We start from the raw sequence: 12,465 nt of genomic DNA, 5'->3' as shown, positions 1-12,465 counted from the left end.
AAAATAAATGATATGCTCTAGGTTGACTTATAATCTTATAAATCACACCTTATAAAAGTAAGTTTGTGGTCTTTTTTTTAAATAACTTATTTTTAATTGCTAAACAAACTAAATTAGGTCTGGTTTAATATACGTTAGGTCTAAGCCCAGGATAATTCTTCTGATATATTTACACCTCTAATTATGCTCATTCTATGTAATTGGAATTATGCTGTCAATAGGCATTAGCATTAGGTTTGGTCTTGTGGTAAGGGGTTTGAGTAGGTTGTATTAGGTTATGTGTTCAGTTCCCACTTATATCCGAAAAAATAATTATGTTGTCAATAATAACTACTTAAATGCAATATAAATATCATTTTATAATTTTAAATATTTATCTTTTAATTATGTTTTTGATATTTTACCAAAATTTAAAAATATTCATACCACATGCACTTACATATGTACATATGTTGATCTCTCGTATGTAACGAAGCGATTAATATTATTAAAATTGGCTCGATCTGCCTGATTGAACTAATTAAATTAAGAACTGGACTAATCCGATTCAATTAATTAACCGGTTATGCATGCAACTCGGTTAAGAACTTATGAACCGGTAAAAAAATCGGGTTCAAACGATACGTTTGTTGGTTGAACCAGATTTTGAAATTGTGACAAAATAGTTTATCATAATTGCACTCCTCGAATTCAAACTTGGCACCTATGGGAAGGGGAATGACATACTATTCATCAAGTCAAATTACTTTGGATGTCATATTGCTTCTATTTATGTATTTATCATATATTTATCATATATTTTTATATAAAATCAATTTATGTTGTCCAACTAGTAACTATTGAATCAATAATCCATTGACTCAGTACTCCAACTGAATTGATGACCGTGTTTAATAACATTGCATGCAATAATTATTTGTTTGATGCTCCTAAATGAAAGTTTTTTTTTTCGTATGTTTGTAATAATGACAAGAAATTTCCTCTTTTTTCTTATATGTCAAATGGGTTATGCTTATTCCAGGTTACTTCGAATGATGGTTTAGGTAATAATTTTACTCTCAATTTCTAATGTTTCAAACATTTATATAACGATAATTGTATAAATTGGGTTGAAATAGGTGATTTGTAATTCTCTTAACTATTTCACTGAAATTAATGAGTGGCCTTTTCTTTGATACGAAGATAACTTCTCGTGCCTAACCCAAGAATAACAAATTCAATTGTTTGAAACTAATTTGTACTTCATTTTGTTTAAAATCATCATTTCATTCCTTTATTAAGTAAAATGTATCAAATTTTATATTTGAGTTCTACCAACATAACCAACGTGTAGTCTAAAATTAAAGTACCTTCCTTAGCTTAGATCGATATAATTCCTTAACTACGAAGTGTTCCATATATTTTATTTTGTTTTCCTCATGTTCTCACTTGAACAAGTCACATCTTAGATTATTCTAACCGCAAAGCATCATGGCATCCCTTCCTTGCACAATCCAATCGAGAAATCTTGGTTTCTTTCTTGACATGGTCACGTTCACATACCTTGATGGCGCAAGATACCTTGCTCCTTCAACTTCAATCAACCATTCATTCTTCTTAACTTCCACGTCCCAAACCCCACCCTCCTAATCTTAATCAATCAAGGCCCCATCCTCAAACCAAAAACCACCCTCCCCTCCCCTCTCTTCATCCGATGCAAAAATCCAATCATCAACCATCATCCAATATAATTGCTATAAAGTTTTCTCTCACTTTACCTTATTTTTTTTATTTGTAAAAGAAGCCTTACTTTGAATTTATATTTATAAAAGAGTTTGATTTGACAAATTAAAGTTGTGACTATAAGCTATTGCCATAAACTACTCTCAAACCCTCCAACATTCATCATACTTTGTTTTCATGATCAGGTATCACCAAATATACCCCTCCAAGCATTTTTTTTCCTTCTAAATTTTAAACTTTGTTAATAATAATATAGTCTTATAAACCTAGTTTTAGTCAACTTCCGTATAAATGCTGAAAAAATTAAGACGCAAGTTGAGCACTGCCCTCACCAGTGGCCTCAAAAAATACCCCAAACGTTATAAATCTTATAAACCCCAATCACCACCTTGGCCGCAACCACGATCACCACCTTGGCCGCAACCACGATCATCACAACTACCACAATCACCACCAGCAGCAACTATGCCTCTCAGCAAAAAGAACACTCCTTTTTTGTTCCCAGAGTCTCAATCCACTGTTCTCCCTGACCCCACCAACTTCTTCTCCCCAAACCTTGTCTCCTCTCCACTCCCCACAAACTCTTTCTTCCAAAACTTGGCTCTCAAAAACGGTGATCAACCTGAGTATATTCACCCTTACCTCATCAAATCCTCAAACTTTTCTCTTTCCCTCTCATACCCATCTCGCTTCTTCAACTCTTCCTTCATATATCAAGTCTTCAACGCTGATCTCACCATCACCTCATCTCAAAAAACCAATCCTTTATCCCATTGGAACCACAGAATCTCTTCCTATAATGATCTCAGTGTCACCTTGGATATCCCTTCTTCTAATCTGCGATTTTTCCTTGTAAGGGGAAGCCCCTTTTTGACTGTGTCTGTGACTCAACCAACCCCTCTTTCCATCACCACCATTCATGCTATTCTCTCCTTTTCTTCAAATGATTCCCTTACAAAGCACACCTTTCAGTTTAACAATGGCCAGACATGGCTTTTGTATGCTTCTTCACCGATCAAGTTGAGTCATGGCCTTTCTGAGATCAATTCTGATGTGTTTTCTGGTGTAATTCGGATTGCTTTGTTGCCTGATTCTGATTCAAAGCACGAGGCTGTTCTTGACAGGTTCAGTTCTTGTTACCCTGTGTGTGGTGATGCTGTGTTTGAAAGACCATTTTGTGTGGAGTATAAGTGGGAGAAGAAAGGGTGGGGTGATTTGTTACTGTTAGCTCACCCTCTTCATCTTCAGCTTTTGTCAGACAGTGATTGTGATGTCACTGTTCTGGATGATTTTAAGTATAGAAGCATTGATGGGGAGCTTGTTGGTGTTGTTGGGGATTCTTGGGTTTTGAAAACAGATCCTGTTTCAGTAACTTGGCATTCCACCAGAGGTGTCAGAGAAGAATCACGTGATGAAATTGCTTCAGCACTTCTGAAAGATGTTGAGGGTCTAAATTCATCAGCTATAACCACAACTTCATCTTATTTTTATGGGAAATTGATTGCAAGGGCAGCAAGGTTGGCATTGATAGCAGAAGAAGTGTCTTTTCTTGATGTGATTCCTGCTATTAGGAAGTATTTGAAGGAAACCATTGAACCGTGGTTGGAAGGAACTTTTAATGGGAATGGATTTCTATATGATAGGAAATGGGGAGGCATTATAACCAAACAAGGGTCTACTGATACTGGTGCTGATTTTGGGTTTGGAATTTATAATGATCACCATTATCATTTGGGGTACTTCCTTTATGGAATTGCAGTTCTTGCGAAGATTGACCCAGTTTGGGGTAGGAAGTATAAGCCTCAAGCCTATTCGCTGATGGCAGATTTTATGACCCTGAGCAGAAGATCAAACTCTCATTACACGCGTCTAAGGTGTTTTGACCTTTATAAACTGCACTCTTGGGCTGGAGGGTTAACTGAGTTTGGAGATGGAAGAAATCAAGAGAGCACCAGTGAAGCTGTTAATGCATATTATTCTGCAGCATTGATGGGTCTGGCATATGGTGACACCCATCTTGTTGCCATTGGATCAACACTTACATCACTGGAAATTCATGCAGCTCAAATGTGGTGGCAAGTGAAAGAGGGAGGTAATATATATGAGGAAGATTTTACAAAAGAGAACAAGGTAGTAGGTGTTCTATGGTCTAACAAGAGAGACAGTGGGCTATGGTTTGCTCCTCCTGAGTGGAGAGAATGTAGGCTTGGCATTCAACTGTTGCCCATACTACCTATTTCTGAAGTACTGTTCTCAAATGTTGATTTTGTGAAGGAGCTTGTGCAGTGGACTTTGCCTGCTTTGAATAGGGAAGGTGTTGGAGAAGGATGGAAGGGGTTTGTATATGCCCTTGAAGGAGTTTATGATAATGAAGGTGCATTAATGAAGATAAGAAGCTTAAATGGTTTTGATGATGGAAACACATTGACTAATCTCTTATGGTGGATTCACAGCAGAGGTGATGTGGAGGAGGAATTTGGTCATGGAAAACACTGCTGGTTTGGTCATTACTGCCACTAGGTATTATTAATGTTGTCAAATATTTAAAAAATAAAACAAATTATGATATCTCATGCCATGTACCTTTTTCTTTATTCAATTGATGTCTGTTTCTTATAATTTCTTTGTAACTAAAGTTTGTGGACTTTTGTATTCTATCACAGTCTTTAATGTGTCATGAGGACTTTGTGGTTTATGTGCATCAGCTAGTAACTGCCCTTTACTTTTGCATTGTGCGTTTTTTCCATTTTCCTTTTTAATAGTGAGGGCGGCTTTTAGCTGATAGATGCCCTTTAAAGTCTAAAAGGCATTAAGTACAATTAAGGAAAATATGAGTAGCTATTAAGACTACTTCAAGCCCTTTCTTTAGTGAAAATAAACAATGTCTAAGCTTGGTATGCATGCCATTTTTTTATTTTCTATTTGAAATATCAGTGCTTTTGATAGCAGCTGAAACTCGAGAGGTTTTTGGTGATGAGAACTTGTTTACCAATCTCTGAACAGTGTCAAGGTGACAATAAAATGACAATCTGTGTTTTAGCTGATATCAATGATCTCTTGTTCCCTTCATTTTCTTTCTTGGATCAATTTTGAAGGATTAATTGATCAGAAGATGTAAATTAAAAACCTAGAAAGTTTCTCATTAATGTCTAAAGTTCTTCATTTTACCTTTTTTTAATACAACATTTATGTATGAAATTATCCAACTTAACCGTTATGAGTAACAACCAAAGTATCAAACCACTCTTCATTAAACTCCAACTAGAGAGGATGGGGTGAGAGCAATCCTTATACACAGCTCATATTTTCAAAGATGTTGTCCCCGAATTCGAACTCGTGAACTTTTCAATCATAAAGGATCAGTTTTGCCACACTCACCCTCGTTTAAGAGAAACAACCATGTTCCAAAATCCTGAAGGAAAACTCCTGGGAGAGCTTTCCCATTCAAACCAAAAATGTCTTTGTTGCTGTAAGGGGTGGCAAAATGTGTCGGTGCGTCGGGTTCATGTCGTGTCAAGTCTGATCTGCGGATCAAATTGTCCAACCTGTACATAATCCGTTTTTGTTTGCGGGTCAAAAATTGAAACCCAAACACTACCCATGCGTGTTGCCGGTCACACGGGTTGACCCGCAAAAATTGATAATTTGATTTTTTTTCTAAAAGAATTAAAAATAAAAGGAAAAAAGTGAATAAAATATGTGGGTTGACCCGTGACCCGCAATGGGGTATGTAAAAATCACAAAAATTTCATTTTTTTAAAAATTTTACTGGTTGACACGCTGGTCACACAGGTCAACCTGTGACACGACACGACACTAATTCTTGTTATTTACCCAAACCTACACCTGACCCGTTTTATTCCATGGGTCGACACAATCTGTATTTTGGCGGGTCATGTCGCGGGTCGGCCCACGGGTCGTGACATGTTTTGTCACCCCTAGCCACTGTCTTTGCTCATTAAAAAAAAAAAAAATTCTTTTTCACTGAAAGTGCGAAACGAGCTTGGCTTCTTCCAGCAGTGCTCTTGCTATATGCCATGAGGCGTTAAATAGACGTTTGGAACTTTGGATCAGGATGGTGCACACTCTGACAAGGAATGGAAAAGAATCAGCCTCTCAACATTGGATTTGTCTATTTCAGTCTCTGTGCAGATTGCAGGGCTATCCCAAAAACTCCAAATTTCACTTCAACATTTGTAGCTTTCCATTGTTCTTTTGATGCCTCATGGAATATCTGATGTGCATTAAACTGAGTTTTGGAAAACACATTTATTTATAACAAGTAGTCAAACAAAAATCTGAGGACAATTAAGTTCATCATCAGTTTATTGCATTTTTTTGCAATACTACATAAACAATTATTAGACTCACTACACCCGTTAATTAATGTGAATTTAATTCATCCCCACATATTAAGCTTGAGTTCTCCTTTACTTGAGAGTTGATATATTCTCAGTTACAAGTTCCATGTGATGCACATATGTCTATAACTGCCACATGTGCTAGCTTTATGCAATTAACTCACTCTTTTTTAGCATAAGCTTTGGTTTTCTTTGCCTAATCCTTTTCTCTCAAGTCTCAGTAGGTGGAAGCTCTCTGCTTTTTCTGAGCTTTTTCCTTCTTCCTACTGATTTCTGTTTTAGTGTACATTCCAAGAGCACAACATGGGTCAGTGGTAAAAATATTTATGCTCTGCATCACGAAGGGGATTAGTCTCATCCAAATAGTTAGGACACCCTAGGAAACTGGAAAAAAAAAAGACAAACTTATATTTCAAAACAATAATTTTTGTCTTCATTTTTTTTGTATAGAATGAGTTGAGAATTTTTACAAAAGTAGGCAGTAAGGAGGGTATTTAAACTCCTCCTTTCAAGATGTAATTCCTTATTTATTTACTTTTTGAATTTGGATTGTATACAATATACACAAGGAAAAAAAGATGAGGAAGTTTATAGAATATTCAAAAGTAACTTGTTCAGAAAATGGAATTATAAAAATGATATTCTTTACAACCTCGTCATGCAATCTCTTCCTTGCACATTCAAGAACAGAAACCTTTTTTATGTACTTCCTTGGATTCTTATTCTCCCATTGTCCACTTACAAGCCAAGTCCAAGGAATAACATTTCTTCCTTTTGTCATTTTTTCTGTTTTTGTTGTGTAAGGTATTCTCATAACATGCTTACATTTTCTTCAAACAATTCCTTTCTTCATACAATTCCAAATTCCTTTCTTTTCTGCTTCCGTTTTCTGTTCACTATAAAGTACAATAACCTAATATTACAAAATACAATATAACCAACCTTCTATTTCTCTCCAACTAACTTAACGTTTACTACATCCAAATCCAAACTCACCATGCTGAAGAAACTTGGACGAAAGATAGAAAAAGCAATTACAAAGACACCACCACCTCCACGTCCACGTCCACGTCAACCTCCACCACCTCCTCCTCCTCCTCCACCGCCACCTCCACCACCTCCACCTCCACCCCCTCCTCCTCCTCCTCCTCCTCCTCCTCCTCCTCCACCACCACCACCACCACCACCACCACCACCTCCTCCCAAGCAACCAAATACTCCATTTCTCTTCCCTCAAACTCACTCCGCTGTTCTCCCTGACCCTTCTAACTTCTTCTCCCCAAACCTTCTCTCATCACCACTCCCTACAAACTCTTTTTTCCAAAACTATGTTCTGAAAAATGGGGACACACCTGAGTATATTCACCCTTACCTCATCAAATCCTCAAGCTCCTCCCTCTCTTTCTCCTACCCTTCTCGCATCTCCAACTCTTCTTTCACAACCCAGGTTTTCAACCCTGATATCACCATTTCTGCCTCTGAGAAAACCAACCCAGATTCACATGGGAAGCATATCATCTCTTCCTTCAATGATCTCAGTGTCACTTTGGACATTCCTTCTTCTAACCTGCGGTTCTTCCTTGTCAGGGGAAGCCCTTTTCTAACAGCATCTGTGACTGGTCGCACACCACTTTCCATCACCACCATCCATGCCATCCTTTCATTCTCATCCAATAACTCCCTCACCAAGCACACCATGAAGCTCAACAATGGCCAGACATGGCTCATATTCACGTCCTCACCAATCAGTTTGAATAATAGCCTTTCGGAGATTACCTCTGATGGCTTTTCTGGCATAATAAGGATAGCACTGTTGCCTGATTCTGACCCCAAGTATGAGGTAATCCTCAACCGCTTCAGTTCTTGTTACCCTGTCTCTGGGGATGCAGCATTCACAAAGCCATTCTGTGTGGAGTATAAATGGGAAAAGAAAGGGTGGGGAGAGTTGCTAATTCTTGCTGACCCTCTTCATCTTCAACTTTTGTCTGCTAATGATTGTGATGTAACTGTGCTGCATGATTTGAAGTATAAAAGCATTGATGGGGAGCTTGTTGGTGTTGTTGGAGACTCATGGCTGTTGAAAACAGATCCTGTTTCTGTTACTTGGCATTCCACCAGAGGTATCAAAGAAGAATTCCATGATGAAATTTGTTCAGCACTTTCTGCTGATGTGGATGCTCTGAATCCCTTAGGAATGACAACAACATCATGCTATTTTTATGGGAAGATGATAGCAAGGGCAGCAAGGTTGGCATTGGTTGCTGAAGAGGTGTCTTTTCTTGATGCCATACCAGCAATTAGGAAGTTCTTGAAGGAGACCATTGAGCCATGGTTGAATGGAACTTTTAATGGAAATGGTTTTCTCCATGATGGGAAATGGGGAGGAATTGTTACTGAACAAGGGTCTATAGATTCACTTGGAGATTTTGGGTTTGGTATTTATAATGATCATCATTATCATTTAGGATACTTCATATATGCAATTGCAGTGCTTGCTAAGATTGACCCAGCCTGGGGAAGGAAGTATAAGCCTCAAGCCTATTCACTTATGGCAGATTTCATGAACTTGGGAAGAAGATCAAACTCTAATTATACACGTTTGAGGTGTTTTGATCTTTATAAATTGCACTCTTGGGCTGGAGGGCTAACTGAATTTGCAGATGGAAGAAATCAAGAGAGCACTAGTGAAGCTGTTAATGCATATTATTCTGCAGCATTGATGGGTTTGGCATATGGTGACACACAACTTGTTGCCACAGGATCAACACTTGCAGCATTGGAAATTCATGCAGCTCAAATGTGGTGGCATGTAAGAGAGGGAGATAAACTTTATGGGGAAGATTTTACAAAAGAGAATAGGGTGGTGAGTGTTGTGTGGGCTAACAAGAGAGATAGTGGACTATGGTTTGCTCCTGCACAATGGAGAGAGTGTAGGCTTGGTATTCAGGTTTTACCCTTGTTGCCTATTACTGAGGCCTTGTTCTCTGATATTGGTTATGTGAAGGAGCTTGTGGAATGGACATTGCCCAATTTGAACAGGAAAGGTGTTGGAGAAGGGTGGAAAGGGTTTATTTATGCTATGGTAGGAACTTATGATAAAGAAACTGCATTGCAAAAGTTGAGAAGCTTGAAAGGTTTTGATGATGGGAACTCAATGAGTAATCTGTTATGGTGGATTTACAGCAGAGGTGATGTGGAGGAGGAATTTGGTCATGGAAAACACTGCTGGTTTGGTCATTATTGTCATTAAAGTGCTGTTAAGTATCTTGATATATTAAGAAGGTGAAAACAATGGGGGCTACTCATGTTAATGTTTGTAATTAGTGTCATTGAAATATATTTATAAGACAGTGTTGTATCTGTAACACCATCTATTTTTTAAATATATTTTTGAAATTTAAATAACTTAATTTATCGTAAGTTTTCACGTAACTTTTTTTATATTTATAAGTAATAACGAAAACTCAAATTTCAAGAAAATAAAATTTAACCCTATTTTAATATATATAGTTTTATTCCTTAAAATTAGCAAGATAAAAAAATAAAATTTAACCCTAGTTTAATATATATATATATATTTCAAAAACTTATTATTAACTAGATTTTCTATAACTACCTTTGTGTACTAAAATAATAAGAGAATAGTTAAAATCAATTTGAGAATTTTTAAAATTAGGATTTAACCTCCTACCTTAAAATTAAGAATTAATGTAAGAATTTTTTTTTTAAATGATCAGGCTTTCATAGGAAGCCAAAGCAAATCGCCATTTATGAATTAAAAAAAGGAAAGGAAACAGAACTTTGAGGATTTGGGTTTAGGGGTGTTCGCGGTCTGGATTGGATCGATTTTGGAAGCAAAAATTATCTGATCCAATTCCTTCGGTTTGATCATGTAATCATCCATTCTGTTTAGATTTTTTTTTTCAAATTCGATCCGATCCAATCCAATTTTTTTCGGTTTGGATTGGATCGGTTTTTGATTTTTTGAAAATTCTAAAATTTGTTTCATGATTATTGTGCAAATAACATCTTTTGTATATATTGACTTTGTAATTTTTTTTTTTTGAAATCAAAAGTATCAGTAAACAATAATATATTTTTTTTGGAGGGCAATGAGATATGAAGCTCTACACAGATGAAATTTTGTTGATGAAATGTGACTAGGCTTTTTCTTGGGTTTAGTTAATAGATCTTGGGTTTAGAAATTTTTTAGATATGATTGGAGAAAGGCCCAAGTAAGTAGAGCGAAATTAATATATTTAATTGGTTTGGATTGGATCGGTTTTCGTCAACCAATCCGAAAACCAATCCAATCCAATTAGAATTTGTGGGTTTTTTTTCGATTTTCGGTTTTTGGTTTTTTCAGTTCGGTCACTGCGGTTTGAATCGGTTTGGATCGGTTGATGCACACCTTTAGTAGCGTGGGTGTATGCTCCTAGAGAAGGGATGCGGATTTGGGAAGTGAACAGGTGTTCTTGAGAGTTGAGAGTAGCAGTGTAAATAGGCTAGGTCGGTCTGTAGGGATTTACGGCTTAGCCTAATATTAGGCCAGACTTAGCTTATTATAAATAGTCAAATAGAACAAGCTTAACCTTTTAAAAAAATCTATTTAGAAAATAGGTCATAGAATTTTTTGTACATATCGGGCTTATAAGCCAACAAATTGGCCTATATCATATTATTTATTTTATTTAAAATAAATAAAATTATTATTTTAATAATTTTGAATAATAATGTAATATTATTTTAATTATTTTTTTAATTATGAAATGTTTAATAGGTTTAAATAGGTCTAAGCCAAAAATTTTATTTTTTAAATATAAGTCAGTTTAGACTTGTAATTTGGACCTACAAAAACTGACAAGTCAGACAAGATCTAAAGATTCTTACACATATATGATTTATTTAAATCATAACCTAACCTATTTAGACCCCTAGTTGAAAGTGGTTAAGTGTGTGTGAGAGTGCTTAGCTTTGAAAGTGAAAGATCAAGGAGGAAGACGAAAATTTTGGAACAATCAAACAAATAGATTTGCTCAATCGCTAATATAGGTGACAATAACGTTTTATTTAAAGCATAAGATTCCTAATATTGTGCCTATACCTTTTCTTACTTACTCTATTTATTCCTTTTTAATATTGTTAAATCAGAATTTTTAGAGAAGAAAGAACAAAAAATGAAAGTTATTTAAGATTCTGATCTAATGATATTAAAAATGAAAAGATACAGTAGATACGAATAAAAAGTAGACACAATATCATATTCTCTAAAAACAAAAACAAAATATTTTCCTTGGAGCTCATTTTTCAAGCACATACTCCTTTTTCCAAAATAAAAAAAAAAGTTTCAGATATGGATGGAAATAAACATAAAAACAAGGATGGTATAAAAGTATTCACATTTGATAAAAGATGTACTGAGTTCTCGGACGTGAGTATTTATCTGATCCATGCATAATATCATGAAAATGAATACAAAGTTTTGGCTACTACTTAGTATTAGTATGGGCAATAAGTCTAAAAAAGTATCTAAAAATGTCATTCAAAAGTTTTATACATATGCCCTGCACTTTTTTAGACAGAAAATATTTTCTAGTCCTTGAGTCTCGTACATGCCATGCTTCATTTATTAGAATCTATATATATTCTAAAGTTAAACCAAAGCAAATCCCCTTTGTGTTCACACTGTGTGTTCACACTTGAAACCCTTCAAAACGCTGACGTGTCAAACTCTGATTCATGTTCAGCTGTGTGTTCACATTGTGTGTTCACACTGTGTGGTCACACTTGCATTAACATTTAAAAAAAATAAAAGAAAAAATCGTAATAATGACTTTTTATGAAAAACGAAAATCGAAATGGATGATTAATGACCCACCATCATTAATTGTTGTATTGGGAAATGAAAGGTTTTTAAAAATTGCATTGGAAGATGAAAGGTTTTTAAAAATTTTAATATGGAAAACTCATCATCTCATATTTTGAAAAAACCTTCCAACCATTCAGACGCTTCTTTCTTCTAACTCCTGATGTTTCTTCATCTCTTGCTTCTGCGATTTTTGTCCTGCTAATGTTTTTTGTTTTATTTTTCATTGATATATTAATGTATCTCTTTTGTAGGGTGGAAAAATACATGCCACAGTTAAAGCTTTTCTGCATCTCATAGGTCGTTTTAAGGAGAACTTACTGAATTAATGCCCTGAGAATATTGATGAGTCCTCTCCATTATCTGCCTCCTCTTTTGGCATGTAAGCTTTTTTTACATTATTATTCCTTTCTAAACAAGCTTAATTACGTGTGTTAATTTGAATGTTAAGACCATATTTCATTTCTTTTTTTCAACAGACAGATACTTGGTGATATTCCCAATGGTACATATATA

General features: G+C 35.6%; 2 protein-coding genes across 2 annotated transcripts; both read left to right on the top strand.

The window, feature by feature from the left end:
- Positions 1–2,064: 2,064 nt before the first annotated feature.
- On the top strand, positions 2,065–4,411 carry LOC133291079 (glucan endo-1,3-beta-D-glucosidase 1-like). Its single transcript, XM_061489259.1, has 3 exons — positions 2,065–2,604; positions 2,683–3,966; positions 4,009–4,411. The coding sequence occupies exons 1-3, from the start codon at positions 2,188–2,190 to the stop codon at positions 4,240–4,242; spliced, it is 1,935 nt and encodes a 644-aa protein (XP_061345243.1). The 5' UTR covers positions 2,065–2,187; the 3' UTR covers positions 4,243–4,411.
- A 2,669-nt stretch (positions 4,412–7,080) lies between these two features.
- Positions 7,081–9,424, top strand: LOC133291101 (glucan endo-1,3-beta-D-glucosidase ARB_01444-like). Its single transcript, XM_061489290.1, has 2 exons — positions 7,081–7,234; positions 7,298–9,424. Exons 1-2 carry the CDS (start codon positions 7,081–7,083, stop codon positions 9,331–9,333), a joined length of 2,190 nt encoding a protein of 729 aa, XP_061345274.1. The 3' UTR covers positions 9,334–9,424.
- The last annotated feature ends 3,041 nt before the right edge of the window (positions 9,425–12,465 follow it).

This window comes from Gastrolobium bilobum, unplaced genomic scaffold (assembly GCF_033153095.1).
Source record: "Gastrolobium bilobum isolate Gb01-03AN ecotype WA unplaced genomic scaffold, APGP_CSIRO_Gbil_v1 utg829, whole genome shotgun sequence".
In the NCBI taxonomy this organism is placed as follows: Eukaryota; Viridiplantae; Streptophyta; class Magnoliopsida; order Fabales; family Fabaceae; genus Gastrolobium; species Gastrolobium bilobum.
The sequence above is the reverse complement of the archived record's forward strand: the minus strand, read 5'-3'. Positions and strand labels throughout refer to the sequence as shown.

Excerpts from the sequence above, each read along its gene's own strand:
- LOC133291079 (XM_061489259.1), top strand. The coding sequence starts at position 2,188 with ATGCCTCTCAGCAAAAAGAACACTCCTTTTTTGTTCCCAGAGTCTCAA. Across the intron at positions 2,605-2,682 it reads GCCCCTTTTTGACTGTGTCT|CACACCTTTCAGTTTAACAA; the intron begins GTGACTCAACCA and ends TCCCTTACAAAG. Across the intron at positions 3,967-4,008 it reads CCATACTACCTATTTCTGAA|TGGACTTTGCCTGCTTTGAA; the intron begins GTACTGTTCTCA and ends GAGCTTGTGCAG.
- LOC133291101 (XM_061489290.1), top strand. The coding sequence starts at position 7,081 with ATGCTGAAGAAACTTGGACGAAAGATAGAAAAAGCAATTACAAAGACA. Across the intron at positions 7,235-7,297 it reads CCCTCCTCCTCCTCCTCCTC|ATACTCCATTTCTCTTCCCT; the intron begins CTCCTCCTCCTC and ends CCAAGCAACCAA.